Here is a 27,920-nt window from a genome sequence, read left to right as displayed (position 1 = left end):
CTGGACCGTGTCCGAGCTGATCAGCTTGAGTGTCCCCCACCGCTTTCATCATTCATTCAGTGGTATTTATTGAGCGCTTACTGTGTGCAGAGCCCTGGGAGAGTAAAATATAACAATAAGCAGACACATTCCATGCCCTTAACGAGCTCGCAGTCTAGAGGGGGAGAGAGACATTAATCTAAAGAAATGACAGATATGGACACGAGTGGTGTGCGGCCGGGAGGCGGGGGATGAAGAAAGGGAGCGAGTCGGGGCGAAGCCGAAGAGGGAGTGGAAGAGGAAAGGAGGGCTCAGTCAGGGAGGGCCTCTTGGAAGAGATGGGCCTTCGATAAGGCGGGGAGAGTCATTGTCGGATATGAGGAGGGATGGCGTTCCAGGCCGGAGGAAGGACGTGGGCGAGGGGGTCAGCGGCGAGCTAGACGAGATTGAAGAAGAGTGAGAGGGTTGGCATTAGAGAAGCGAAGCAGGCGGGCTGGACTTTGGTAGCGAGGGGAGGTAGGAGGGGGCGAGGTGATGGAGAACTTGGAAGCCAATGGTGAGAACAGCTCAGGACAGTTCCCGACTCATAGTAGGCACTTAACAAATACCATAAACACAAAAAAAGGGACGGATCAGGGATCAGAATCCAAGTCCTCCTCCTCCCCTCAGGCCCGTGTTCTTTCCTCTAGGCCACGCTGCTTCCAAAGGAGGTGGGGGTCCGCTTAGGGACACCCAGAGTCGGGTTGGCATAGAGCTAGTCGACCATATCTCTCTACCAGCCCCCCTTCCCAGACCCAGATAGAGAGTTTATTTTAGATCGGGGACTCTGCAAAAGCGGCAGGAAGCTGGGGGCGGGGCAGAGAGGAACCGATCCCGAAAGAAAGGTCACTCCCGGACGCCGAGCCGGTTGGCCAGTGGTTTCCTGACCTTCCCAGACTTGGCTCCTCTTTCCTCCCCAACCTCTAAACCTCCTTCTTGCGCCCCACCCCCTTTTACAAGGCAGGATCCTCAGGACACGGGCGGAACCATGGATCCCGAAGGAAAGGCGGGAGAACGGGCTTCAGACCTGAAGGGCAGGTGGAAGAGGGTGGGAGGAAAGCCGGGGCGCCTCTCCGGCCCGGTCCAGTGGGTCGAGCCCCGGCCCGGGAGTCACGAGGACCCGGGTTCTCATCCCGACACCCCGACTTGTCTGCTGGGTGACCTTGGGCAAGACACCGCACTTCTCTGGGTCTCCGTTCCCTCGTCTGTAAAATGGGGATGAGGCCTGGGAGCCCCATATGGGGCAGGAACTGGGTCCCACCCGGCTCTGCCACTTGTCAGTTGTGTGACCTTGGGCAAGTCGTTTCACTTCTCTGGGCCTCAGTTACCTCATCTGTGACACGCAGATTCGTGAAGCATTCGTATTTTTCTCATTTGCTCATTTGTATATACTTTTACTACCCTATTTATTTAGTTAATGAGGTGTACATCCCCTCGATTCTATTTACTGCTATTGTTTTTGTCCGTCTGTCTCCCCTGGTTAGACCGTAAGCCCCGTCGATGGGCAGGGATCGTCTCTATCTGCTGCCGAATTGTCCATTCCAAGCGCTTAGTACAGTGCTCTGCACATAGTAAGCGCTCAATTGAATGAATTGAATGAATAAAATGGGGATTGAGGCTGCGAGCCCGATGCGGGACAGGGACTGCGTCCAACCTGTTTAGCTTGGATCTACCCCAGTGCCTGGCATCTAGTAAGTGCTTAACAAATCTCATCATTTTTGTTATTATTATTATTATTCTCTACCCTAGCGCTTAGAACAGTCCTTGGCACATAGTAGGTGCTTAGTAAGCAATGCCATAGTAAGCAAACATAGTAAGCAATGCCAATATTCTTCTTCTTCTTCTCTGGGCCTCAGTTCTGGGTCGAGCTGGGGATGAAGACTGCGAGCCCCACCCGATCTGCTTGTAAGCGCTTAGCACAGCACTTAGCACATAGTAAGCGATTCAGAAATCTCACGATTGTTATCGTTATTTATTATTATTATTGTGATTATTAAGTACCGGTGGCCCTTCCTATTGGTGGAGCCGCTCCGGAGCCCCACCCCGTCGGCCTCCCCCATTGGCCGGCGGCGGCCGCGAACCGGCTGGGCGCTGATTGGTCGAGCCTCTCCGAAGCCCCACCCCGTCGGCCTCCCTCATTGGCCGGCGGCGGCCGCGAACCGGCTGGGCGCTGATTGGCCGGGGCGCTCCGGAGCCCCATCCCGTCGGCCTCTCCCATTGGCCGGCGGCGGGCCGCGGTGAGGCAGGCGCGGGCGCCGATTGGTCGGGCTGCGGGCCGCCGTCCGGGCCGGTCCAGGTGCAGGCGGCGGCGGCGGCGGCCGCTGTCCCGGCTGCTGTTGCTGCGTCCCGGCGTTGCTGCCTGCATCCCCCATTCCCGGATTCCCGATCCCGCAACCGGATCCTCCCCGCACGTGAGCGCCAACCCCGCCATCCCCCCCGCCTTCAAGCTGCCCCCAGGCCCATGGACTCCTTTGACCTCTGACCTCCCAGTCCCTTTTCCTCCCCCAAGCCCCTTGCCCCCGGGACACCCCTCAATTTCCCCCTCTGCACCCCGACCCCGGGTGCCCCCCTCCCCACTTCCCAACTCCATCCCTTCTGGAGCCCCCTGACCTTTGAACTCGACCTTCTCCTGACCCCGGATTTCATCCCTCCAACCCTTCCTGCTAAACACCTGCTCCCCGTCTCCCCCGGCCCCTGTCAAAGCCCCCCGGCCTTCGCCCAGCTGCCCCATCCATCCGGCCGCCCCATCCGTCCGGCCGCCCCATCCGTCCGGCCGCCCCATCCATCCGGCCGCCCCACCCATCCACCCCACCCAGCCACCCGAAGGATGGATTTCCTGCTGAGCGGGCTGGCGGCCTGCGGGGCCTGCCTCTTCACCAACCCGCTGGAGGTGGTGAAGACGCGGATGCAGCTTCAAGGGGAGCTGCGGGCCCCGGGGTCGTACCCCCGCCACTACCGCAACGTCTTCCACGCCTTCCTGACCATCGGGCGGGTGGACGGGCCGGCCGCCCTGCAGAGGGGTCTGGCGCCCGCCCTGCTCTACCAGTTCTGCATGAACGGGATCCGGCTGGGCGCCTACGGGCTGGCGGAGGCCGGCGGCTACCTGCGGGGACCGGACGGCGGGCTCAGCCCCGTCCGCAGCGCCGCCGCCGGGGCCCTGGCCGGGGTCATGGGGGCCTACCTGGGCAGCCCCATCTATATGGTGAGTCTCCCCTCCTGGGCCGCGGAACCCCGGGGGCCCGGAGGAGGAGAGACCCTTGGGATGATGACAGTGATCCCGGCGTCTGTTAAGCGCTTACTCTGTGCCGGGCACTCTGCCGAGCGCCGGCGTGGTTAGCGGCAAATCGGGTGGGGGACACAGTCCCCGTCCAGCGTGGGGGCCCACGGTCTTCATCCCCCTTTCACAGAACTGAGAAACAGAGAGGTGAAGTGGCGCGCCCGAAGCCACCCGGCGGACGAGCGGCGGAGCCGGGATTGGAACCCGTGACCGCCTGACTCCCAGACCCGTGCTCTAGCCGCTAGGCCACGCTGCTTCCCCTCTCGAGGCTTATTCGTTCTTCGTCCCCATTTTACAGACGAGGGAGACAGAGAGTTAACTGGCTTGCCCGAAGCCGTACAGCGGACGGGTGGCGGAGCCGGGATTAGAACCCATGACCTGACACCCAGGCCCGTGCTCTCTCCACGGTGCCACGCTGCTTCCCCTCTCGAGGCTTAATCATTTATTCTTCACGTTTATCGAGTGCTTACTGCGTGCAGAACACTGTACTAAGCACTTGGGAGAGTCAATATAACAATAGACACATTCCCTGCCCACAGCGAGTTTACAGTCTCAAGGCTTCATTCATTCAATAGTATTTATTGAGCGCTTACTATGTGCAGAGCACTGTACTAAGCGCTTGGAATGAACAAGTCGGCAACCGATAGCGACAGTCCCTGCCGTTTGACGGGCTTACGGTCGAATCGGGGGAGACGGACAGACGAGAACGATGGCGATAGATAGAGTCAAGGGGAAGACCGGTGGTCCGGGAGGGGAGAGCTAGGAGCGAAGGCTTCATCCCTCCCGGGGCCGGGGAGTCCGAGGGCCCGGAAACTCCAAGCGCGGGTGAGGGGGCAAGGCGAAGGGTTGGCCTTCCTTGGGGAGGGCCCACGAGGCATTCGTATTTATCGAACGCTTACTGTGGGCAGAGCACTGTGCTAAACGCTTGGGAGAGGACAGTCCCACAGAGTTGAGGGAGGGGTGAAGAAAGGGACCAGATCCAAGTGCAAAGGCGACGCAGAAGGGAGTGGGAATGAAGATTTTGTCAGGGAAGGCCTCTTGGGGGAGCCGGGAGCCGGGGAGAGAGATTGTCCGTCGGATGTGAAGGCAGGGTCCTCGGCCCCCGTGAGGGGGACGGGGAGGGCTGAGCGGGGGAGGAACCGGGGACCAGGCGCCCAAACAATCCGGGAGAAAGGGCCGGGAAGCCTGGGGGACGGCGCACGGTGAAACCAGAACGGTTTAGCGAGGAGAGAGCCCGAGAGGAAAAAGGCGGAGGGTGAGCTCTGGCCCGCGTCGGGTTCTGAAAGTGAAACGGGCAACTCATTTCCAGCCCATCCTCAATCTGGATCATCTCCCCGATCGGCCTCGGTGATTAGTTTTCCTTCAAGTGTTGGGGGCGGGAAGGGGGCTCTGTCCCATCCCTGTAAACGGGGGAGAGGGGTGTGAGCGCCACCCCTGGCGGGAAGCCTAGAAGGTTGTGTGCTCGGACCCTGTGCGGGCACAGGGGACTGGGTGTCCCGAACCCTCATGGGGCCCTGGGGCACCGTGGGGGGGCCGAGTCCACCTGGGGATGGGTTCCGGGAGGGGCCGGGGGAGGCCCTGTGTGACTTTGGCCTAGAGGGAACTCACCTCGGGACACTGGGCTGTGGAGAGGGAGGGAGGGCGGCTCACAGGTGGCAGGAGGAAGCGGAAGCTGGAGGAGTCCGTGACGGCTTAAACAGCCTGGGATTTGGGGGGCAAAGGGCCAGCAAGTGAGGAGGCAGAGGAAGGGGAAATCTCAGAGGGGCTGGGGGGGTGGGGAGCCGGAGATAGGACTGTGGCTTTGAAAGGTCGAGGGTGCCCGGAGGTCATTTCATCTGAGGAGAATTTGGGGGGCTCCAAGGGGCCGGGGGAGGCGGTGGCAAAGGGTGCCTTGGCCCCATCGGGTTCTGTTACTCCTTCCCGAAGCCACTCTAGGCCTCCGGGAAGATTCGTTCATTCGATCGCATTTATCGAGCGCTTGAGAGAAGCCCCGCGGCAGAGTGGAAGGAGCACGGGTTTAGGAGTCAGAGGACGTGGGTTCTAATCTCGGCCCCGCCACTTGCCGGCTGTGTGACCCTGGGTTGGGTCGCTTCGTTTCTCCGTGCCTCAGTTGCCTCGTCTGTAAAACGGGGATGAAGACGGTGAGCCCCACGTGGAACCGCCTGATTAACGTGTATCTACCCCAGCGCTTAGAACGGTGCTTGGCGCTCAGTAAGTGCTTAACAGATACCATAATTATTATTATTATTAATATTATTATCAGTCCCAACCCCTTGCCCTCAGGTGCTAAGTGCCCAGGTGGCCGGGGGAGGGGGGCAGGGAGGGAGAGGAGGGGAAGCTGGAGATCTGGAGTCTACCGGGGTCAGGGGCCCTGGAGACTAAAGTTTCAAGCGCTCTTTCTTTTTGGTTCAAACCGATAATTATCGGATTAAAGGATTTTTTTTTTCCCTGCCCCTCCCTCTCTGCCTTGGTGTGAGCACTGGATTCAGCGGGATCCTCCGGAACAGATCTGGGTGCTGGGCACGGTGGGCGGGGCAGAGCAGGGTGGTATTTAAGTGCTTACTATATGCCAGGCACTGTTGTTTTGTCGTCCGTCTCCCCCTTCTAGACTGTGAGCCCGCTGTTGGGTAGGGATCGTCTCTATCCGTCGCCCAGTTGGACTCTCCAAGCTCTTAGTACGGTGCTCTGCAGGCAGGAAGCGCTCAATAAACACGATCGAATGAATGAATGACTAAGCGCTGGGGTGGATTCAAGCCGGTCAGGTTGGACCCAGTCCCCATCCCGCATGGGGTTCACAGCCTCCTCCCCCATAGTACCGATGAGGTCACCGAGTCCCAGAGAAATGAAGTGGCTTGGCCAAGGTCCCGGAGCAGACGAGGGGCGGAGGTGGGATTGGAACCCAGGTCCTTCTGACTCCCAGGCCCGGGCTGCTGGGGGGGAGGGGTTTCGGGGAGAGTCGGGGTCCTAAGGGGGAACAGCAAGGGGCCTCTGGGGGCAGGGGCAGTTGAGGCACCCGTCCCGGGCGGTGACCCCCGCCTCTCTCCCCGTCCAGGTGAAGACTCACCTGCAGGCCCAGTCGGTCTCTGAAATTGCCGTGGGGCATCAGTACAACCACCAGGTGAGGGTGTTGGCCCGCCCCCCGCAACCCCCAGCCCCTCCTCGACCTCCGTCGGCATCCTCTCTGACCGAGCCCCTCCATCCCCTCCCCCCAGTCCCTCCGACCGGGGCAGGGGACCGGTTGCCAGGGCGACGTGCCGGACTGTCACCCTGGCAACCAACCTCCGAGGGGAGGGGGCAGGGAGGAAGAGGAGGGGGTGGCGTGGGCGCGTCAGAAAGCGTGCGTGTTCGTGTGTGTGTGTGTGTCTGTGTCCCACAGGGCATGGTGCAGGCACTCGTGCTGATTGGCCGGAAGCAGGGGCTGTGGGGACTGTGGCGAGGGGCCCTGGGGGGGCTGCCTCGGGTCATGGTGGGCTCCTCCACCCAGCTCTGCACCTTCTCCTCCGCCAAAGACCTGGTGACCCAGTGGGAGGTAGCGGTCCGAGGTGGAGGGAGGGGGACGGACCACTCGGCCAGGATGGGGGGGAGGCGGCGGGGAGCCGGAGGGGGCGGTCCAGGGGATATCACCCGGGTCCGGCCGTGGGGAGGGGAGAACGAGTGAATCAAATGTCATGATTATGAAGTGAATGGAGACCCCCCCCTCGGGGAGGGGGGCCGCCCCTCGAGGTTCATTCTTTCAATAGTATTTATTGAGCGCTTACTATGTGCAGAGCACTGGACTAAGCGCTTGGAATGGACAATTCGGCAACGGATAGAGACGATCCCTGCCCATCGACGGGCTCACGGTCTAATCGGGGGAGACGGACAAGAACAAGGTTGGACAGGAATGATGGGATGGGATGGATGATCATAATAATAATGGTGGTACTTGTTCGGCGAATACCGTGTGCCTCGCACTGTTCTAAGCGCTGGGGTCGGGCACGGTCCCTGTCCCACGTGGGCCTCACGGTCTCCGTCCCTATTTTCCAGATGAGGGAACCGAGGCCCAGAGAAGTGAAGTGACTTGCCCGAGGTCACCGGGACGGGGGGGGGATGATGGGTGGAGCCCCGGAAGTCAGTCAGAAAGGGGCGGAACTAGAGGCTGTGGGATGTAGAGGGAGGAAGGGTGGGACCCGAGTCTGACGCCCCTCCGTCCACCCGTCCGTCCATCCCCGCCTCCCAGCTGTTTCCTGCCCAGAGCTGGCAGACGGCCCTGGCCTCGGCCATGGTCAGCAGCGTGGTGGTGGTCCTGGCCATGACGCCCTTCGACGTGGCCAGCACGCGGCTCTACAACCAGCCCACCGATGCCCACGGCAAGGTCAGGGGGGCGGGGGACCCGGCGGAGCCGCGGGATCGTAGGCCGGGGGGCACGGGAAGTCCCGGTGGGGGGGCGGGGGCGGTCTCGGCCGCGGCCGGATACCGGGAGCGGTAGCGGGGGTCAGGAGGTGACGGGGACCCGGGGAGGGGGCGGGGAGGTTCGAGAGGGAGTCTGGGTTTCAGAGCCGGATGGGGCTGCACCCCTCCATCGGGACCGGAGCCGCCCAGGGGTCAGAGCTGATTTGGGGATGGGCTGGGGAAGCCTCCTGACCTCGGCCCCCCGCCCCCGTCCCCCCTCAGGGTCTGCTGTACCGGGGCCTGGTGGACGCCCTGACCCAGATTGCCAGAGCAGAGGGCTTCTTGGGCCTATACAAGGGCATTGGCGCGGCCTACTTCCGCCTGGGCCCCCACACCATCCTCTCCCTGCTCTTCTGGGACCAACTCCGCCACCTCTACACCCGGCACAGCCAGGGGGCCGGCCGGTGACCCCCGATCCCCGCCCCCCCGCCCCGGGCCTCTCCCTCCCTTCCCATCTTGCACTAGGAGAGGTCAGCCCTCCCTACCCTCTTTCCCCACACCCGACCTCCCCCGGCTCTCCCCAGCCCCTCCCTACTTCCGGGTGTCCCCGGGTCCCGGTGGCCTTTGGCCCTCAGCACTTTCCCCCCCCCATTCTCAGGGCCTCAGCACTCCTCGGGGCTCCCGCCCCAATGAATGATAGGCACAGGGCCGCCCGCGGCCCCCCGGCTGTAGGGGATCGGGGCGGGGAGGGGCTCAGGTCTCCTCCCGCCACCCCCCACAGCCGCATACCTTCTCTCCCCCCGGGCCTCCGCCCCGCTCCCACGGGGAGTGCCTCTCCTCGGTGCCAAGCCACCAAAAAGCCACAGAGATTGTTTCGTATAATAAAGGAAGGTTTATTTCTGCAGAGATGGAGGTGTCTGCGTCTGTCTGACCCAGGAGGGGAGGAGAGGGGACGGGAGCCAGGGGTCCCGTGCCCGAGCTCCCGCCCCGTTTCCTCCCGGGGACCCCAACGTCCCGCCTCGGCGGCCCCTTCGGCCTCCCGATCCCTCGGGGGACGCCCCCTCCTGCCCCCCACCCCGAAAGGTGCCTCGGCCCCTCGGGCCCACCTCTCCTCGCAGTCCTCTGAGACCCGGGGGTTCCGGCCCCGGGGACGGGGGGGGGGGGGGGCGTGAAGAGCTGGGGGGGGGGATCCCTCACGGGCCTCGCTGAGGGCCGAAGATGGCGGGATCCAGGAGCCGGAGGCTGGTCACCAGCAGCTCCAAGTCTTGCAGCGTCCAGGCTGGAGGGGTCTGAGGGAGCGGGACCGTCAAGCCGTCCTCAGGGCTGAGACACAGAGAGGAAGGACTGACCTGCGGGTGTCCTGTCCGGCTCCCCGCTTCCTCCTCCCTTCCCTCCGGCCCTGGGGTCTTCCCTGAATCATCGTGGTAACTGTGGTGTCGCTTAAGCGCTTACTATGTGTGCCAGGCGCCGTTCTGAGCGCTGGGGGAGCTACGAGATAATCCGGTTGGACGTAGTCCCATTGTGGGGCTCACAGTCTTAACGGCGTGGCGTCGTGGGTAGAGCACGGGCGATTAAAATGGCCATTAAGAGTGTGGGACAGGGACCGACTCGATGTGCTTGTATCCACCCCAGCGCTTAGTACAGAGCCTGGCACCCAGTAAGCGCTTCACCGCTACCATTATTATTATTCCCCATTTCACAGATGAGGGTACTGAGGCCCAGAGAAGCGAAGGGACTTGCTCAAGGTGACACAACAGACAAGGGGCAGAAAAGGAATTAGAACCCAGGTCCTTCTGACTCCCAAATCCGGGTTCCGTCCACCAGGCCACACTGCTTCTCTTTAACCCTTTACCCCCCCAGCTCTCCCCCGCCCTCCTCTCTCTGTCCGTCTCTCACAAGGGCTGGTTGAAGGTCAGCAGCAGGTCCGTCCCGTGCTGGGGCAGGCGAAGCAGGACTTGATGCAGGGTCACGTCTTTCTCTACCTACAGGGAGGCAAAGAGGCAGGGGGTGAGGAGGGGATGACGGGAGGATCCTCAGAGGCAGGAGTCCTGTCTCCTAAATACGAAATTATCCCAACCGCTTAATAAAATGCTCAGCGCACAAAAGGCTCTTATTAAGTAGGGGCGTAGCGGATCGAGCACAGGCCTGGGAATCCAAGGTCGTGGGTTCTAATTCCAGCTCCGCCACGTTTCTGCTGTGTGACCTTGGACAGGTCGCTTCACTTCTCTGCCCCTCAGTTTCCTCATCTGTAAAATGGGGATGGAGCCTGTGAACCCCAGGAGGGACAGGGACTCTGACCATCCCGCTTTGCTTGTATCCGACCCCGGGGCTTAGTACAGTATCTGCATATAGTAAGCGCTTAACAAATGCCATAATTATTCATTTGAATGATTCTTATTGATTAATAATAACAATAAGAGCGGTATTTGTTAAGTGCTTACCGGAAGGCGGGCACTGCGCTGAACACTGAGGTAGGTACAAGTCGGACCCGGTCCCCGACCCACGTAGGGCCTACAGTCTAAGTAGGAGGGAGAAGGGGTTTCGAAACCCCATTTCATAGATGAGGAACCTGAGGCCCGGAGGATTTAAGTGACTTGTCCAGAGTCGCCCAGCAGGAGAGCTGGGAGTTTGAACCCAAGTCTCCTGGCTCCCAGGCTCATGTTCTTTCCACTAGGCCACACTGCTTCTCTATCGACTGACGGAGGCCTTAATCCCCCCGGACGACGTATCGCCTATGCACGACTCCTCATTCCATGTGGATTTAGATGCCCCCCTCCACCCCCCCAGAGCCCTTAAGACCTTAAAATTCTGTGGCTTCCCCTACTTGACATTAATTTTAGTGTGTCTTCCCCCGCTAGATTGTAAGCATGTCCCCTAATTCTGCTATACTCTCCCAAGCACTTCGCAAAGTGCTCTGCCTGCAGTAGGCATGGGGCGCCCTTCTGGACTGTACGCTCCTCTTGGGCAGGGATCTTATCTAATATTAATAAGTATGGTATTTGTTAAGCGCTTACTACGAGCCAGGCGCTGTTCTAAGCGCCGGGGTAGATACAAGATGATCGGGTTGGACACAGTCCCTGTCCCACACAGGACTCACGGTCTTAACCCCCATTTTAGAGATGAGGGAACTGAGGCCCAGAGGAGGGGACTGAGGCCCAGAGAAGTGACTTGCCCAAGGTCACAGAGCAGACGTGGCAGAGCCGGGATTAGAACCCATGACCTTATGACTCCCTGGCCCGTGCTCTATCCGCTAGGCTGTGCTGCTTCTCCAAATTATAGTACGGGTATCTACCAACTCTCTGTAGTAAATTCTAAACTCTCCTTAGTACATTGCCTTGCACAACGGTAAGCGCTCAAATCGCTGATTCATTCATTCATTCATTCAATCGTATTTATTGAGCGCTTACTGTGTGCAGAGCACCGTACTAAGCGCTTGGAATGTACAATAAGGCAACGGATCAGTGTGGACCCCAACCCTCCCCCACTTCCTTCCTTTCGCCCCCATTTCTCCTCTTTCCCGCCAATGAATCAATCAGTGGTATTGATTGAGCGCTTACGATGTACAGAGCACTGTACTGAGCGCTGGGGAGAATCCAACAGAATTAGCAGACACATTCCCGACCCAAAACGAGCTTCCGGCCCTCACCTCCTCGTGTTCCTTGGCCACTCGCTGGTGTCCGGTAAGGAGCCACGCCTCCGAGCAGCCCTGCAGGGCCAGGGCGTCCAGGGGGAGGGGTCGCACGGACTCCACCTGCCCCGGCCCCGCTTCCTCGGCCCCCTGCAGCCCCCCCGACGTCCTCAAAGTGGAACCTGCCGGGACGGAAAGGAACCTGATCTAGTGGACTCCCTCAGCGCACTTAGGACAGCGCTCTGCCCACAGTAAACACTTGATAAATACGACCGATTGACTGAATAATAATAATGACGGCATTTGTTAAGCGCTTACTATGTACCAAGCACCGTTCTAAGCGCTGGCGGAGATACAACGTCATCAGGTTGTCCCACGTAGGGCTCACAGGCTTCATCCCCATTTGACAGATGAGGGAACTGAGGCCCAGAGAAGTGACCTGCCCAAAGTCACACGGCCGACAAGTGGCCGAGCCAGGATTAGAACCCCTGGCCTCTGACTCCTGAGTCCACGCTCTTTCCACGGAGCCACGCTGCCTCTCAGAATCAGAATCCATTTCTAATGGGACGTCTCCACCTGGATGTCGGCCCGTCACCTAAAACTCAACATGAGCAAGACTGAGTTCCTCATCTTCCCTCCCGAATCCGGTCCTCTCCCGGACTTCTCTATCGCCGTGGATGGCACGACCGTCCTTCCCGTCTCTCGGGCCCGCGATCTCGGTGTCGTCCTTGACTCGTCAATCTCGTTCGCCCCGCGCATCCTATCCGTTACCGAGACCTGCCGGTTTCACCTCTACAATATCGCCGAGATCCGCCCTTTCCTCTCCACCCAAACGGCTACCTTACTATTACGGGCTCTCGTTGTATCCCGGCTAGACTACCGTGTCGGCCTTCTCTCCGACCTCCCTTCCTCCTCTCTCGCCCCGCTCCGGTCTATTCTTCACTCCGCTGCCCGGCTCATCTTCCCGCGGAAACGATCTGGGCCTGTCACTCCCCTTCTTAAACAACTCCAGTGGTTGCCTATCGACCTCCGCTCCAAACAGAAACTCCTCACTCTAGGCTTCGAGGCTCTCCATCACCTTGCCCCTTCCTACCTCTCCTCCCTTCTCTCTTTCTACCGCCCACCCCGCACGCTCCGCTCCTCTGCCGCCCACCTCCTCGCCGTCCCTCGGTCTCGCCTATCCCGCCGTCGACCCCTGGGTCACGTCCTCCCGCGGTCCCGGAACGCCCTCCCTCCTCACCTCCGCCAAACTGATTCTCTTTCCCTCTTCAAAACCCTACTTAAAACTCACCTCCTCCAAGAGGCGTTCCCAGACTGAGCTCCTCTTCTCCCTCTACTCCCTCTGCCATCGCCCCTTTACCTCTCCGCAGCTAAACCCTCTTTTTCCCCTTTTCCCTCTGCTCCTCCACCTCTCCCTTCCCATCCCCACAGCACCGTACTTGTCCGCTCGACTGTATATATTTTCGTTACCCTATTTATTTTGTTAATGAATTGTACATCGCCTCGATTCTATTTAGTCGCCATTGTTTTTACGAGATGTTCTTCCCCTTGACTCTATTTATTGCCATTGTTCTCGTCCGTCCGTCTCCCCCGATTAGACCGTAAGCCCATCAAACGGCAGGGACCGTCTATCTGTTGCCGACTTGTTCATCCCAAGCGCTTAGTACAGTGCTCTGCACATAGTAAGCGCTCAATAAATACTATTGAATGAATGAATGAATTTAAGCGCTTACTCTCTGCCAAGCACTGTACTAAGCACTAGGATGGACACCAGCAAATCGGGTTGGACAATCTCTGTAGCACGTGGGGCTCAATCCCCATTTTACAGATGAGGCCCAGAGAGGTGAAGTGACTTGCCCCGAATCACGCAGCAGACACGTCTGTACTCGTCCGCTCAACTGTATATATTTTCATTACCCTATTTATTTTGTTAATGAGATGCACATCACCCTGATTCTATTTATTTGCTATTGTTTTAATGAGATGTTCATCCCCTCGATTCTATTTATTGCTATTGTTCTCGTCTGTCCGTCTCCCCCGATTAGACCGTAAGCCCGTCAAAGGGCAGGGACCGTCTCTCTCTGTTACCGATTTGTACATTCCAAGCGCTTAGTACAGTGCTGTGCACATAGTAAGCGCTCAATAAATACTATTGAATGAATGAAATTTATGGAGCCAGCATTAGAACTCGTGACCTCCTGACTCCCAGGCCCGGGCTCTTTCCGCTGCTTAGGTGTGGCCGACCACGGTCCCCTTTCCCGGTATTCCCACCTCGCACCCACATCCCCCCCAGCTTCCCAAGCCTCCCATTTGTGGGCTGGCTGTTCCGGCCGCGCCCTCTCACCTGGCGGCCCGCTCCCCTCGCACGTGGTCCTGCAATTCCAGCAGCTCCAGGATGAGGCTCTGCTCCGTCCCGCGGTGACAGAAAACTTCCTGGTTGTCGGGGACCGGTCTCAGGTCGCTGAGGAGGGAAGCGGGATGCAGGCTTATCTCTGGCAAACTTTCTCCCCCCCCCCCTTTTTTTAACTAAATAATATCGGTTAAGTGCTTCCGAGTCACAGGTCATGAGTTCGACTCCCGGCTCTGCCACTCGTCAGCGGCGTGACTGTGGGCAAGTCACTTCACTTCTCTGTGCCTCAGTTACCTCATCTGTAAAATGGGGATGAACTGTGAGCCTCACGTGGGACAAATTGATGACCCTGTAAATCTACCCCAGCGCTTAGAACAGTGCTCTGTACATAGTAAGTGCTTAACAAATACCAACATTATTATTATTATTATTAATCAGGTCGGACACAGTCCACGTCCTCCATGGGGACAGAGGAGAAGCAACGTGGCTCAGCGGAAAGAGCCCGGGCTTGGGAGTCAGAGGTCATGGGTTCTAATCTCGGCTCTACCGCTTGGCAACTGTGTGACTTTGGGGCAGTCACTTCACTTCTCTGGGCCTCAGTGACCTCATCTGTAAAATGGGGATGAAGACTGTGAGCCCCATGTGGGACAACCTAATTCCCTCGTAACTACCCCAGCGCTTAGACTAGTGCCTGGCACATAGTAAGCGCTTAACAAATACCAACATAATTATTTTTTATTCCCCCTTTATAAACTGTGAGCCCGTTGAGGGGCGGGATGGTCTCTATCTGTTGCCAAATTGTGCTTTCCCAGGGTTTAGTCCAGTGCTCTGTACCCAGTAGGCGCTCAATAAATACCCCTGAATGAATTCTTTGGATTCCCTCATCTGTAAAATGGGGATAAAAAGTGTTTTTCCCCCTATTATCCCCCCAAAGCTCAAAACAGTGCTTGGCACAAAGTAATAATACGAATAATAATGATGATGGCATTTGTTAAGCACTTACTAAGCAGCGTGGCTCGGTGGAAAGAGCCCGGGCTGGGGGGAGTCAGAGGTCGTGGGTTCTAATCCCACCTCTGCCAGCTGGGCGACTTTGGGCAAGTCACTTCTCTGGGCCTCAGTGACCTCATCTGCACAATGGGGATGAAAACTGTGAGCCCCACGTGGGCCAACCTGATGACCTTGTATCCCCCCAGGGCTTAGAACAGTGCTTTTGCACATAATAAGCGCTTAGCAAATACCACCATTATTATTATTACTACGTGCCCAGCACTGTTCTGAGCGCCGGGGGAGGCGATGGTAAGCAATTAATAAAGGCCATCGTTATTAGGGCGGGGTTATTAATGATTAATAATGATGATTATTCACCTGACGTCCTGCGCCCCGGCCGGCAGGGTGGCGGAGAAGGCGCCGCCGAAGAGGGGGTGGTCTCGGCTGGGCTCCATGACGGGGGGAGGGGCAGGGCGGGCCACGTGGGCCCGCGCGCCGCACGTGGGCCGGGGGGGTCACGTGGGCCGGCGCGCGCCGCACGTGGGCCGGGGGGAGGTCACGCGGGCCGGCGCGCGCCGCACGTGGGCCCGCGCCCCCTCCGCTCTGGCCAATCGGCGCCCGCGCCGGTCCGGGGTCCCCGCCCTCCGATTGGCCGACCCCCGCGCGCCGAGGCTTGGTGACGTCACCCGCTCCTCGAGCCAGCCCCGCCCCTCCCCGCTCTCTCCCCCAGAGCCCCACCTGCTCTTAATCCCCATTTTCATAATAATCATGTTGGGATTTGTTAAACGCTTACTCTGTGCAGAGCACTGTTCTAAGCGCTGGGGGAGATACGGGGTCATCAGGCCACGTGGGGCTCCCAGTCTTCATCCCCATTTGACAGATGAGGTCTCTGAGGCCCAGAGAAGTGAAGTGACGTGCCCAAGGTCACACAGCTGACAAGCGGCAGAGTCTGGATTTGAACCCATGACCTCTGACTCCCCAGCCCGGGCTCTTTCCACCGAGCCACGTACCCCAGCGCTTAGAAGAGTGCTTGACACATACGATATATACTATATTATCTATATACTGTATTAAGCACCGGGGTGGACACAAGCAGATCGCATTGGACACAGTCCCTGCCCCATGTGGGGATCATAATCTCAATCCCCATTTTGTAGATGAGGTCATTGAGGCCCAGGAAAGTGAAATAACTTGCCCAAGGTCCCACAGCAGACACGTGGCAGAGCTGGGATTAGAACCCATGACCTGACTCCCAGGCCTGTGTTCTATCCACTACACCACTATACAATATATTGTATAATACATATACAATGCATTGTGTATATTAATAATAATAATTAAGGTATTTGTTAAACGCTTACTATGTGCAGAGCACTGTTCTAAGCGCTGGGGTAGATACAGGGTGATCAGATTGTCCCTCGTGGGGCTCACATTTTTTAATCCCCATTTTTTTTTACAGATGAGGTCACTGAGGCCCAGAGAAGTTAAGTGACTTGCCCAAGGTCACACAGCAGGCAAGTGGTGGAGCCGGAATTAGAACCCACGACCTCTGACTCCCAAGCCCAGGCTCTTTCCACTAAGCCACTCTGCTTCTCTAATATACTTTATATTATACAATGTAACTGTGCTATATAGAGCACAATGAGGATAGGAGACACGATCTCTACCCTGAAGGAGTTTCTTATCTAGCCAGTGAGTCAGACTAAAGTAAATATCAGGCAGGATGAAGCAACTGAGGTAAAATGTATGTACATAGCCGGCTGCGATGGGGAGGGGTGAAAATATAGATATCTTGGGGCAGGAGGTGGCAGTGAGGGTGGTTGGGGGGATGAGATTTTGCAAGCCTTAGTCTCAGATTTAGTTTTAGACTTCATCTAAGTCTCAGCGCTTAACAATTATAATAATTAATTATAATGGTGATGGCATTTGTTAAGCGTTTACTATGTGCCAAAGCACTGTTCTAAGTGCTGAGGGGGATACAAGGTAATCAGGTTGTCCCACGTGGGGCTCACAGTCTTCATCCCCATTTTACAGATGAGGTCACTGAGGCCCAGACAAGTGAAATGATTTGTCCAAAGTCACACAGCTGACAAGTGGCCAATCAGGATTAGAACCCACGACCTCTCCCAAGCCCAGGCTCTTTCCACTAAACCACACTGCTTCTCAAGCTACGCCGCTAATAGAAACACATTACAGATACGGACATCTGTGCTGTGGGGCTGAGAGAGGAGTGAATAAAGGGTGCAAATAATAATAATGAGAAGCAGCGTGGTTCAGTGGAAAGAGCCTGGGCTTGGAAGTCAGAGGTCATGGGTTCTAATCCTGGCTCTGCCTCTTGTCAGCTGTTGGACTTTGGGCCAGTCACTGCACTTCTCTAGGCCTCATTTCCCTCATCTGTGAAATGGGGATGAAGACTGTGAGCCCCTTGTGGGACAGGGAATGGGTCCAACCCAATTCGCTTGTCTCTACCCCAGCGCTTAGAATTCCATTGTTGTTATTATTTATTGTTAACTGGGCCTAATTTTCTAACTTCCCCGGGAGGGAGGCAAAGGGGGACAGAGGAGGTTAAGCTAGCAGTGGGGACAGAGGAGGTTGGAGAAGAAGGAGGCGCTGAGCTCCAGGGGGTTGGGGGAGGAGGGGCTGGAGTTGGTTTTCTCAGAGGTGGCCAGAAAAACTGTGCAATCCAGCCAGGGCGGAAACCTCGCCCTCCCCGGGAAACCTCACACCAGGAAGCACGAGGAGCCACCCGGGACCTGCCGGGAGCGGGAGGGGGAGGGGGCCTCTTTCCTACTCACTGTGATTTTAGTACAGTGCTTGGGGCAGTGTAAGTGCTCAACCAAGCACTGGGGTTGACAGAAGGTCCTAGGGTCCCATAGGGGGCTCACGGTCTAAGTAGAAGGGAGAACAGGGATGGAAGCCCCATTTTGCAGATAAGGGAACTGAGGCCCAGAGAAGTGAAGTGACTTACCCAAGGCAACAACAGCAGACAAGCGGCAGAGCTGGGAGGTGAACCTAGGTTCTCCGACTCCCAGCCCCGGGTTCTTTCCACTAGGCCGCACTGCTTTCCCAAGTCCCCCACGAATTTTATGATATTTGTTGAAAAGCAGCGTGGCTTAGTGGAAAGAGCCTGGGCTTGGGAGTCAGAGGGCGTGGGTTCTAATCCCGGCTCCGCCACTTGTCTGCTGTGTGACCTTGGGACACACTTAACTTAACTTCTCTGGGCCTCAGTGACCTCATCTGTAAAAAAAATGTGTGCCCCACATGGGACAATCTGATTACCCTGTATCTACCCCAGCGCTTAGAACAGTGCTCTGCAAATAGTAAGCGCTTAACAAATACCATAATTATTATTAAGCACTAACTATGGGCCCGGCACTATACTAAATAACGGGGTCTTATGCTGTCAAGTCCTCTCCGACCCAAACTGATTCCATGGATGCATCTTTCCCAGAACACCCCCCCCCCCTTTCCAGTAGTCGATCCAGAGAGTTTTCTTGGTAAAACTACGGAAGTGGTTTACCATCGCCTCCTTCCACGCGGTAAACCTGAGTCTCTGCCCTCGACTCTCTCCCGTGCCGCTGCTGCCCAGCACGGGTGAGTTTTGACTTGTAGCAGATTGCCTGTCACTCGCTGGTCACTGCCCAACCTAGGAATGGAACGGGTCTAATAATTATGTTATTTGTTAAGTGCTTACTGTGTGCCAGGCCCTGTACTAAGTGCTGGAGCATGCCTCCCCTTCCCATAGCAGAGACTGGTAGAGTACTAGAAACTCTCCAGGTGCCATCCTGAGAGGGGAAATCAACGGGGTAGATATAAGCTAATCGGTTTGGACACAGTCCTTGTCCCACAGGGGGCTGGCTGACGGTCTTCATCTCCATTTTACAGACGAAGGAACTGAGGCACAGAGAAGTGAAGTGACGTGCCCAAGATCACACTAGTAACAGAGCCGGGATTAAACTCCACTCTCTGCTTTACCCTTCCTGCTGCCCAGATGGGGATAGGGGACTCTCCAAGGAGGACAGAATAGGGGAGGAACAGATATTCATTCATTCAATAGTATTTATTGAGCGCTTACTATGTGCAGAGCACTGTACTAAGCGCTTGGAATGTACAATTCGGCAGAGATATCATTACGGGGGCAATGAGAAGCAGCGTGGCCTAGTGGATAAAGCCCTGGCCTGGGAGTCAGAAAGACCTAAATCCTAATCCCTGCTTCTGCCACTTGCCTGCTGCACAACCTTGGGCAAGTCACTCCACTTCTTTGGGCCTCAGTGCCCTCATGTGTAAAATGGGGATTGTGAGTCTCATATGGGGCATGGACCATGTCCGGCCGATCTTGTATCTGCCCCAGTGTTTATTGCAGTGCCTCGCAGATAGTAAGTGTTTAACAGATACCTTTTTCATTCATTCATTCATTCATTCAATCGATCGTATTTCTTGAACATTTACTGAGGACAGTGCAGAGCACTCTACTAAGTGCTTGGGGAAGTACAATACAACAATAAACAGTGACATTCCCTGCCCACAACGATCTTAAGGTTTGGGCTGGGGGGAGATAGACATCAATAGAAATAAATAAATTGACAGATCTCCGTACAAGTGCTGTGGGGCTGGGAGGGGGGAAGAGCAAAGGGCTTACAGTCTAGAAGAGGGAAGACAAACATCAAAATAAGTAAACAGGCATCACTATAAATGGAATTATAGATGAGTACATATATACATAAGTGCTGTGGGGCTGAGAGGGGTGGGGAAGGGCAAAGGGAGCGAGTTGGGGTGATGGGGAGGGGAAGCTGAGGAAAAGGGGGGCTTAGTCTGGGAAGCCCTTTTGGAGGAGGTGAGCCTTCAAAGGGCTTTGAAGGGGGGAAGAGTGATTGTTTGGTGGATTTGAGGAGGGAGGGAGGGAGGGAGGGCGTTCCAGGGCAGAGGAAGGACGTGGGCCAGGGGTCGACGGCGGGACAGGCGTGAACAAGGCCCAGTTAGAAGGTGAGCGGCACCAGAGGAGCGGAGGGTGCGGCTGGGATGGAGAAGGAGAGAAGAGAGGTGAGGTTTAGACTGTGAGCCCGTTGTTGGACAGGGATTAGTCCAGTGCTCTGCACACAGTAAGCACTCAATTAATACGACTGAATGAAAGGTAAGAAGGGGCAAGGGGATGGAGAGCTTTGAAGCCAAGAGTGAGGAGTTTTTGTTTGATACTCTGGAGATTTTTGAGAAGGGGGGGTGACCTGCCCAGAACGTTTCTGTAGCAAGATAAATCGGGCAACGGAGTGAAGTAGAGACCAGAGTGGGGAGAGGCAGGAGGTTGGGAGGTCAGAAAGGAGACTGATGCAGTCATCCAGTCGCACATAGTAAGTATGAGTGCACATAGTAGCGCTCAATAAATGCTATTGAATGAATGAATGAATCCAGTCGGGTTAGGAGGAGTGATGCTCTTCCCCCGTTTTCCACGAGGGGGCGCCAGATGAGCCAGTGAAGGCCCGGGATTGGCGCCGGCCCTCCAGAGTCCACCAGGCGGCGCCAGAGAGTCAGGGAAGGCCCGGCCCGGCCATTGCAGCCCCCTCCGTTATAATAATAACGTTGGTATTTGTTAAGCGCTTACTACGTGCCAACCACTGTTCTAAGCGCTGGGGGAAATACAAGCTCATCAGGTTGTCCCACGAAATAATAATAATAATCATGTTGGTATTTGTTAAGTGCTTACCATGTGCAGAGCACTCTTCTAAGTGCTGGGGTAGATACAGGGTCATCAGGTTGTCCCACGAGAGGCTCCCAGTCTTCATCCCCATTTTACAGATGAGGTCACTGAGGCCCAGAGAAGTGAAGTGACTTGCCCACAGCTGACAAGTGGCAGAGCCGGGATTGGAACCCGTGACCTCTGACTCCCCAGCCCGGGCTCTTTCCACTGAGATACGCTGCTATCCACCAGGGGGCGCTAGAAAAGGTCAGGGAGTGACGCCCCCTCCGTTCCCCACCAGGGGGCGCCAGAGAAGGCCAGAAATCGACGCCCCTCCTTTGTCCAGCAGGGGGCGCCAGAGGGCCAGACAAGGCTCGGGGATTGGCGTCCTTCCTCCCCTCCACACGTTGTACGCAACATTTGCACACTATAAACACACGGGTTCATGTACTATTTAATTGCTCACTATTGTGTCTAGCACTTGTAGCCACATTCCCTTTTCTCTCTTGGATATCTGGCAATTACCTTTGCACCTACACCCCCATCTTTTGCCTCTTACGGCCTGGGGTCAGTGGTACGCACAGTAAGCATCGCTAAATGCTGGGGGTGTAGGGGGCCGTGGGCCATTCCTCTTATAATAATAATAATAATAATAATGTTGGTATCTGTTAAGCACTTATTATGTGCCAAGCTCTGTTCTAAGCGCTGGGGTGAATACAAGGTCATCAGGTTGTCCTACGTGGGGCTCACAGTCTTCATCCCCATTTTACTGAGGAGGTAAATGAGGCACAGAGAAGTTAAGTGACTTACCCACAGTCACACAGCTGACAGGCGGCGGAGCCGGGATTCAAACCCATGACCTCTGACTCCCAAGCCCGGGCTCTTTCCATTATAGTAATAATAATGTTGGTATTTTTTAAGCCCTTACTATGTGCCAAGCACTGTTCTAAGCGCTGAAGTAGATACAAGGTCATCAGGTTGTCCAATGTGGGGCTTCATCCCCATTTTACAGATGAGGTAACAGGCACAGAGAAGTTAAGTGACTTGTCCCAGGTCACACAGCTGACAAGCCGCAGAGCTGGGATTAGAACCCGTGACCTCTGACTCCCCAGCCCTTGCCTTTTCCACTATAGTAGATTAACTACTACGTCGGTTTTCTTTTTTTTAATGGTATCTGTGAAGTACTTACTATGTGCCAGGCACTGTACTAAGCAGTGGGGTCGATGTAAGCTATTCAGGTTGGATCCAGTCCATGTCCCACCGGGGACTCACAGTCTTAATCCTCATTTTTCAGCTGAGAGAACTGAGGCCCAGAGAAGCAAAGTGACTTGCCCAAGGCTACACAGCACACAAGTGATGGAGCTGGGATTAGAACCCAGGTCCTTCTGACGCCCAGGCCTGGGCCTTTTCCACTAGGCAACACTGCTTCCTGTCATCCCAGCCCCCTCTCTCCAGCCCCCATTTCAAATCATCTTTCTGAAAAGTGCTCCTGAAAGGTTTTCTCATTCCTTTCCACATCAATTAATGACTCTATCTTAAAGGTAATTAGCTCTCTCCTCCCACTGATGGTATTTACTGAGCACTTATTTTGGGCAGAGCACTGTAAATACAATAGCTGGCACACATTAAAATAAGTTATAATTAGGGGAAATAGAGTCTAAGAATATGTACATATGTGCTGAGGAGCTGGGGGGAATCAGAATGCTTAAAGGGTAATAATAATAATAATTATGATACTTAAGTGCTTACTATGTGCCAAGCACTCTTCTAAGCACTGGGTTAGTCACATAAGCAAGTGCTTACCATTCCACTCCGTAATTGGTTTGGATGTGGTTCAAGGGCTGGAGGATCAGTGATATTTATTGAGTACTTACTATTATTTATTGAGCCTTTACTCTGTGCAGAGCACTGTATTAAGCGCTTGGGACAGTCCAATACAGCAATAAAGAGTGACAAGCTCTGCCCACAACGAGTTCTCAGTGTGCAGAGCACAGTAAAACAGTCGGTGGTATTCACTGAGCACTTCGTGTGAAAGCACTGTACTAAACACTAGGGAGGGTACAATACAGCAGAGTTGTTCCCTGTCCCTAAGGAGTTTACAGTCCCGAGGAAGACAGACAGGAGGACACAAGGGCTCACAAGAAACCAGAATAAATTCTGTGGGAAGGGAACTAGAGAGGATGTCAGGGTACTTGAGAAGCAGAATTAGCAGACACTTTCCCTGCCCACAACAAGCTTACAGTCTAGAGGGGGGCACAGACATTAACAGATTTATTCCTGTTCCTCCCATTCCCCTCCCTCTAGACTGTAAACCCGCTGTGGGAGGGGATTGCCTCTCTTTATTGCTGTATTGTACTTTCCAAGTGCTTAGTACAGTGCTCTGCACACAATAAACGTTCAATAAATACCACTGAATAAATATAAGCACTCAATAAATATCAGTGATCCTCCAGCCCCGGAGTCACATCCAAATGAATTACTCTCTGCATACAGTAAGGGCTCTCAATAAATACGATTAAATGAATGAAAGGAATAAACGATTTATGTGACATAATTTAAAGATATATATAAATGCTGTGGGGTGGAGCAAATATCAAGTGGCCAAAGGTCACAGATCTGAGCAAAACATCCCCTCCCTACCCCCATCCCCTAGTTGGGAGACGGAGACCTGCCCCATTTGGTTGTTTTCCCTGCCTCCTAGGTGGGTCTACCAAAGCAAGGGCCTGGGAGTCAGAAGGTCATGGATTCTAATCCCACCGCTTTTCTGCTGTGTGGCCTTGGGCAAGGCATTTCACTTCTCTGTGCCTCAGGTACCTCATCTGTAGAATGGGGATTGAGACTGCGAGCCCCACGTGGGACAGTTGCTTGTATCCACTCCAGCACTTAGTGCCAGGAATGTAGGAAGCACTTACAGAGGCTCTATCATTCAATCAATCGTATTTATCGATTGCTTATGAGTGCAGAGCACTGTACTAAACGCTTGGGAGAGCACGGCACACCAGTATAACGGTTCGTTCACAGGGGGGCAACACCCCCACTGATTCCCCCCTCCCTCCACAACCTAGAAAAGACACTTAGCTATGTAAGGGGGGGGGATACATCCCCCTCCCCTCCAGGATCCATTCAATCAATCCTATCCACTGAGCACTTACTGGGTGCAGAGCACTGTACTAAGCGCTAGCATGGCATAAGAATAATAACGATGGTGCTTGTTAAGCGCTCACTACGCGCCCAGCACTGTTCTAAGCCCTGGAGTAGACACGAGGTTCTCCGGTTGTCCCACGTGGGGCTCCCGGTCTTCGTCCCCATTTTGCAGATGAGGGAACTGAGGCCCAGAGAAGTGAAGTGGCTCGCCCAAAGTCACACAGCTAAGTGGCGGAGGTGGGATTAGAACTCGCGAGCTCTGACTTCTAAATCCACGCGCCTTCCCCAGGTCACGGGCCTAGAAGTCATGGGTTCTAATTCCGGCTCGGCCACATGTCTGCCGGGGGACCTTGGGCGAGTGACTTCTGTCCTCTGGGCCTCAGTCCCCTCATCTGCGAAAGGGGGACTGAGAGGGTGAGCCCCGCGGGGGACGGGGGTCCAACCTCATTAACTCGTGTCCACCCCGGGGCTCGGGCCAGTGCTTGGCACATAATGAGCGTTTAAGGAGCACCTTAACGACTATTATTACCATGACAAGATGCAGGCCCTCCAACTCTTCGGCGACGCCCCTTCGGGGGAGGTTTAAGCCCCCGCCCCCATCCCCACCGCCGATTGGTGGGGGTCTCCCCTGGGCCCCGCCCTCCTCCCACGGTACCCGATTAACCCTTCCCGGCCCGCTGGGCCGTCGGGAAGGTGACCCCCGGGGGTCAGTGGGGAGGCGGATGAGAGAGGAGGGACCCCGGGGGCGGGGCTGAGGAGGATAAGAGTCCCGGTTGGGGTCGGGCCCACCTCCCGCCTCCCTCCCGGCCCGACCCCCAGCATGCGACCCGGAGGCTGCCCTTCGGGCCCAGCGCTTCGCAGACGGCTGCAGACCGCGGCCGTGATCCAGTGGGTCTTCTCCTTCCTGGGGCTCGGTGAGTCCCCGTCACCCCCTCCCCAAAGGCCGGAGGGTCCAACCACCTCCACCCCCCTTGCACTGACCTGCGAGGGGTCAAAGGTCGTGCCGCCCCTCTCCACTGCCCCGTGGGGGTCCATTCCTTGATCTGCGGCAGATTTGGGGAGGGGGCCGGCGGGGGCGTCGGTGTTGAGGCCGCCCCCCGTCCCCCAGGCCCGCTGTGTCTGGTCCTGTTCGCCCTGACGTTGGTCAGCCGGGCCTGGCTGGTGGCCCTGGGCTACGCCGCCTGGCTGTTCTGGGACCGGGAGACCCCCCGCGCCGGAGGGCGTCGAAACGCCTGGGTCCGCAACTGGCCCGTCTGGACCCACTTCCGAGACTATTTCCCCATCTCCGTGAGTCCCCCCAAGCCCGCGACGGGGGGGAAAAAGGGGGCCACCCACGTTCAGGGTCCTTGAGGAGGAGGGGGCAAGTTGTGGGGGCGCAGGGAGAAGCAGCGTTGCCCAGCGGGGAGGGCACGGGCTTTCCTTCCCATCGTTTGTCTGCCGAGAGACCTCGGGCCAGTCGCTTCTCTGGGCCTCATCCGGAAAATGGGGATTAATAGTAATTGTGGTATTATTCATTCATTCATTCAATAGTATTTATTGAGCGCTTACTATGTGCAGAGCACTGTACTAAGCGCTTGGGATGAACAAGTCGGCAACAGATAGAGACAGTCCCTGCCGTTTGACGGGTTTACGGTCTAATCGGGGGAGACGGACAGACAAGAACAATGGCGATAAACAGCGTCAAGGGGAAGAACATCTCGTAAAAACAATGGCGACTAAATAGAATCAAGGCGACGTACAATTCATTAACAAAATAAATAGGGTAACGAAAATATGTGGTATTATGCCAGGGACTGAACTAAGCGCCGGGATTAAGAGTGTGAGCCCCGCGTGGGACAGGGACTGCACCCGACCCGATCTGCTCGTATGCACCCCAGCACCCAGAACGGTGCCGGCCGTTGAGTTAGCGCCCGACAGATGCCGAAAGGAAGAAGCGGGGAGAGGAGGGGGCTCGGACCGAGGGGATGATGAGAAATGGCTAACTCTTTCGGCCCTGGCTCTCAGCTGGTGAAGACCGCTGAGCTCTGTCCGTCCCGAAACTACCTGTTCGCCTTCCACCCTCACGGGGTCCTGGTGGCCGGGGCGTTCGCCAACTTCTGCACGGAGGCCACCGGCTTCTCGCGGCTCTTCCCGGGCCTGCGGCCTTACCTGCTCATGCTGCCCTGCTGGTTCCGTCTCCCGCTCTTCCGGGACTACATCATGAGTGGCGGTGAGACCCCCCTTCCAGTCCCCAGCCACGACCCCCGACCCCCAGCCCCAACCCACGGGAGGGCCGGCTCTGCTGCGGGACCCTCTACACCGTCAGCTCGTTGTGGGCAGGGAACCCATCAACTCTTTTCTACTGGACTCTCCCAAGTGCTTAGTCCAGTGCTCTGCACGCAGTAGATCCTCAATAAATACCATGGATTAGCCCTTCCCTGCAGGCGCGAAAGTCAGAGAGAGGGCCCCCCTCCACTCCCCTCATTGCTATGGCTATCTCTCCCCCCCCCCGGGGGGCGTTCCCCACTCATTCAATGGTATTTATTGAGCGCTTACTGTGTGCAGCACATTGTACTAAGTCCTTGGGAGAGTCCAGTACAACAATAAACAGACACAGAGACAAGGAGTGTCCAGTCTAGAGTGTCCTGCATAGGCCCGGCTATCTCTCCCCGCCGAGGGTGGGGGACGGGTCCGCCACCCCCCACGAAGTCCCTTGTGCGTCTCTCCTTCCACCCAGGTCTGGTCTCCTCGGACAAGGCCAGCGCCTCTCACGTGCTGGGCCAGGCCGGGGGCGGGCAGGTGGCCGTGATCGCGGTGGGCGGCCCCGCCGAGGCACTGGAGGCCAGACCCGCAGCCTTGACCCTGCACCTCCGCAACCGGATGGGATTCATCAAGCTGGCCCTGGAACACGGGTGCGGGACCAGGGAAGGGAGGGGGGCGGGCAGGGGGCGGCGGAAGAAGGAGGTGTGAGTCGGCGGCGTCGGCGTCCCCCTCTTCCCCGCGCAGGGCTTCCCTGGTCCCCGTCTTCTCCTTCGGCGAGAACGATCTGTACGACCAAGTCCCCAATCCGCGGGGCTCGGGCCTGCGCCGCGTCCAGGATTGGCTCCTCCGCCGGCTGGGCCTCGCCTTCCCTCTCTTCCACGCCCACGGCCTCCTGCCCTTCCGCAGCCCGGTGACCACAGTCGGTGAGCGCCGTCCCCGCCGCCCCCGGTCTGCTGGCAACGATAATAATAACGCTGGTGTTTGTTAAGCGCTTACTATGCGCCAGGCACCGTTCTAAGCCCCAGGGTAGAGACAAGGTAAGCAGTTTGGCCCACGTCTTCATCCCCGTTTTACAGATGAGGTAACTGAGGCACAGCGGACAAGTGGGGGAGGCGAGATTAGAACTCAGGTCCTCTGACTCCCTCTTGCCACTAAGCCAGACTGCTTCCCTGCTCCTTTCCCCGTCCCCAGCCTGGTCTCTCTTCCCCGGGCCTCCAGGACTTGGGCTTCTGCTCTCCGCCTTCTGTCGTGGACTTTGGCGACCTCTCCCCGGCCCTGGACTCTGGCCTGACACGTGGGGGCGGGGCGGTGAGGGAGCGTGGGGGGCAGCGGAGGGTCGCCCGGTCCATCGGGGCGTGGGCTGGGTCCTTCCCCTTCCCCTCCATCCGGTGTTTTGTCATCCCGTAGTGGGCGCCCCCCTCCCCGTGCCCCGGACGGCGCAGCCCAGCCGGGCTCAGGTGTCCAGCCTCCACCGGACCTACGTGGCCGCGCTCATCCGCCTGTTCGAGGAGCACAAAGGCCGCTACGGGGTCCCCCCGGACCGACACCTGGTCATCGACTAGACGTCCCCCGGACCTGGTCACCCGCCGGTCCCCCCGTCTGCCACCTGGTCACCGACTGGTTCCCCGGCCCCCCGGTCTGACACCTGGTCATCGACTCATTCCCCCCCCAACCCCGAACGACACGTGGTCATCGACTAGATGCCCTCCCGGCCCCATACCTGGTCACGGACTGGTTCTCCTCCCTCCTAGTCTGCCAGCTGGTCATCGACTGGTTCCCCCCTCCCAGACCGACACCTGGTCATCGCCTAGACACCCCCCGGCCCCATACCTGGTCACCGAGTGGGGGGACACCGGCCCGAACCCTGGTCATCCACTAGATGACCCCCACACCGTCGCTATGGGGTTCCCCAGGACCTGGTCATCCACCAGACGCCCCCCTCTCGGCCCTACAGCTGGTCATCGACTAGCCCACCGCCCCCCACACCCCCACCATGGCGGGGCGCCGCGGACCCCCTCTCCCTCCTCTCGTTCCCGGTGTCCCCCCGGGGCCCGGGTCTGTCTCTGCCCCCTCCCCCAGCCCCGGGAGCCGCTACTGCAATCTAAATAAAAAGGAGTCTGCCACGTGTCTGTGGATGGGCCGGGGGTGGGCTTGGCGCGGAGAGACCCCGCAGGGGACGAGGGGAGCGGAAGCCGAGACTCCATTTCGCCCCCTCCCCTAGTTCCCGCCCCCG

At 57.1% G+C, this 27,920-nt stretch overlaps 3 protein-coding genes across 4 annotated transcripts; 2 read left to right on the top strand and 1 right to left on the bottom strand.

Annotated features, from left to right (window-relative positions):
• The first annotated feature begins 2,546 nt into the window (after positions 1 to 2,546).
• SLC25A35 (solute carrier family 25 member 35) lies at positions 2,547 to 8,574 on the top strand. 2 transcript variants are annotated; one of them, XM_029055980.2, is made up of 5 exons: positions 2,547 to 3,220; positions 6,348 to 6,413; positions 6,672 to 6,824; positions 7,515 to 7,649; positions 7,949 to 8,574. In XM_029055980.2, the coding sequence occupies exons 1-5, from the start codon at positions 2,846 to 2,848 to the stop codon at positions 8,132 to 8,134; spliced, it is 915 nt and encodes a 304-aa protein (XP_028911813.1). In that variant the 5' UTR covers positions 2,547 to 2,845; the 3' UTR covers positions 8,135 to 8,574. The 2 variants fall into 2 exon arrangements, with proteins under 2 accessions (XP_028911813.1, XP_028911812.1); XM_029055979.2 differs by lacking the exon at positions 6,672 to 6,824 and having other exon boundaries at positions 2,764 to 3,220.
• Positions 8,575 to 8,823: 249 nt separating this feature from the next.
• On the bottom strand, positions 8,824 to 15,122 carry RANGRF (RAN guanine nucleotide release factor). Its single transcript, XM_029055982.2, is given in 6 exon segments — positions 8,824 to 8,989; positions 9,563 to 9,648; positions 11,313 to 11,429; positions 11,431 to 11,476; positions 13,639 to 13,755; positions 15,010 to 15,122. Coding segments are annotated over 6 exon segments (573 nt in total). The 5' UTR covers positions 15,087 to 15,122; the 3' UTR covers positions 8,824 to 8,859.
• An 8,983-nt stretch (positions 15,123 to 24,105) lies between these two features.
• Positions 24,106 to 27,814, top strand: LOC100090636 (2-acylglycerol O-acyltransferase 2-A-like). Its single transcript, XM_029055978.2, has 6 exons — positions 24,106 to 24,360; positions 24,555 to 24,733; positions 25,451 to 25,655; positions 26,163 to 26,337; positions 26,432 to 26,610; positions 27,095 to 27,814. Exons 1-6 carry the CDS (start codon positions 24,267 to 24,269, stop codon positions 27,247 to 27,249), a joined length of 987 nt encoding a protein of 328 aa, XP_028911811.1. The 5' UTR covers positions 24,106 to 24,266; the 3' UTR covers positions 27,250 to 27,814.
• The last annotated feature ends 106 nt before the right edge of the window (positions 27,815 to 27,920 follow it).

Source organism: Ornithorhynchus anatinus, chromosome X5 (assembly GCF_004115215.2).
Source record: "Ornithorhynchus anatinus isolate Pmale09 chromosome X5, mOrnAna1.pri.v4, whole genome shotgun sequence".
Classification (NCBI taxonomy): Eukaryota; Metazoa; Chordata; class Mammalia; order Monotremata; family Ornithorhynchidae; genus Ornithorhynchus; species Ornithorhynchus anatinus.
Note: the sequence above shows the minus strand (reverse complement) of the source record. Positions and strands in the feature narration are given on the sequence as shown.

What these genes read in the sequence shown, in the direction of transcription:
- SLC25A35 (XM_029055980.2), top strand. Translation starts at nt 2,846, where the DNA reads ATGGATTTCCTGCTGAGCGGGCTGGCGGCCTGCGGGGCCTGCCTCTTC. An exon ending in TGGGCAGCCCCATCTATATG is followed by an intron (nt 3,221 to 6,347) that starts GTGAGTCTCCCC and finishes CTCCCCGTCCAG; the next exon opens with GTGAAGACTCACCTGCAGGC. An exon ending in CCACCGATGCCCACGGCAAG is followed by an intron (nt 7,650 to 7,948) that starts GTCAGGGGGGCG and finishes GTCCCCCCTCAG; the next exon opens with GGTCTGCTGTACCGGGGCCT.
- LOC100090636 (XM_029055978.2), top strand. Translation starts at nt 24,267, where the DNA reads ATGCGACCCGGAGGCTGCCCTTCGGGCCCAGCGCTTCGCAGACGGCTG. An exon ending in CTTCTCCTTCCTGGGGCTCG is followed by an intron (nt 24,361 to 24,554) that starts GTGAGTCCCCGT and finishes CCCGTCCCCCAG; the next exon opens with GCCCGCTGTGTCTGGTCCTG. An exon ending in CAGCCCGGTGACCACAGTCG is followed by an intron (nt 26,611 to 27,094) that starts GTGAGCGCCGTC and finishes GTCATCCCGTAG; the next exon opens with TGGGCGCCCCCCTCCCCGTG.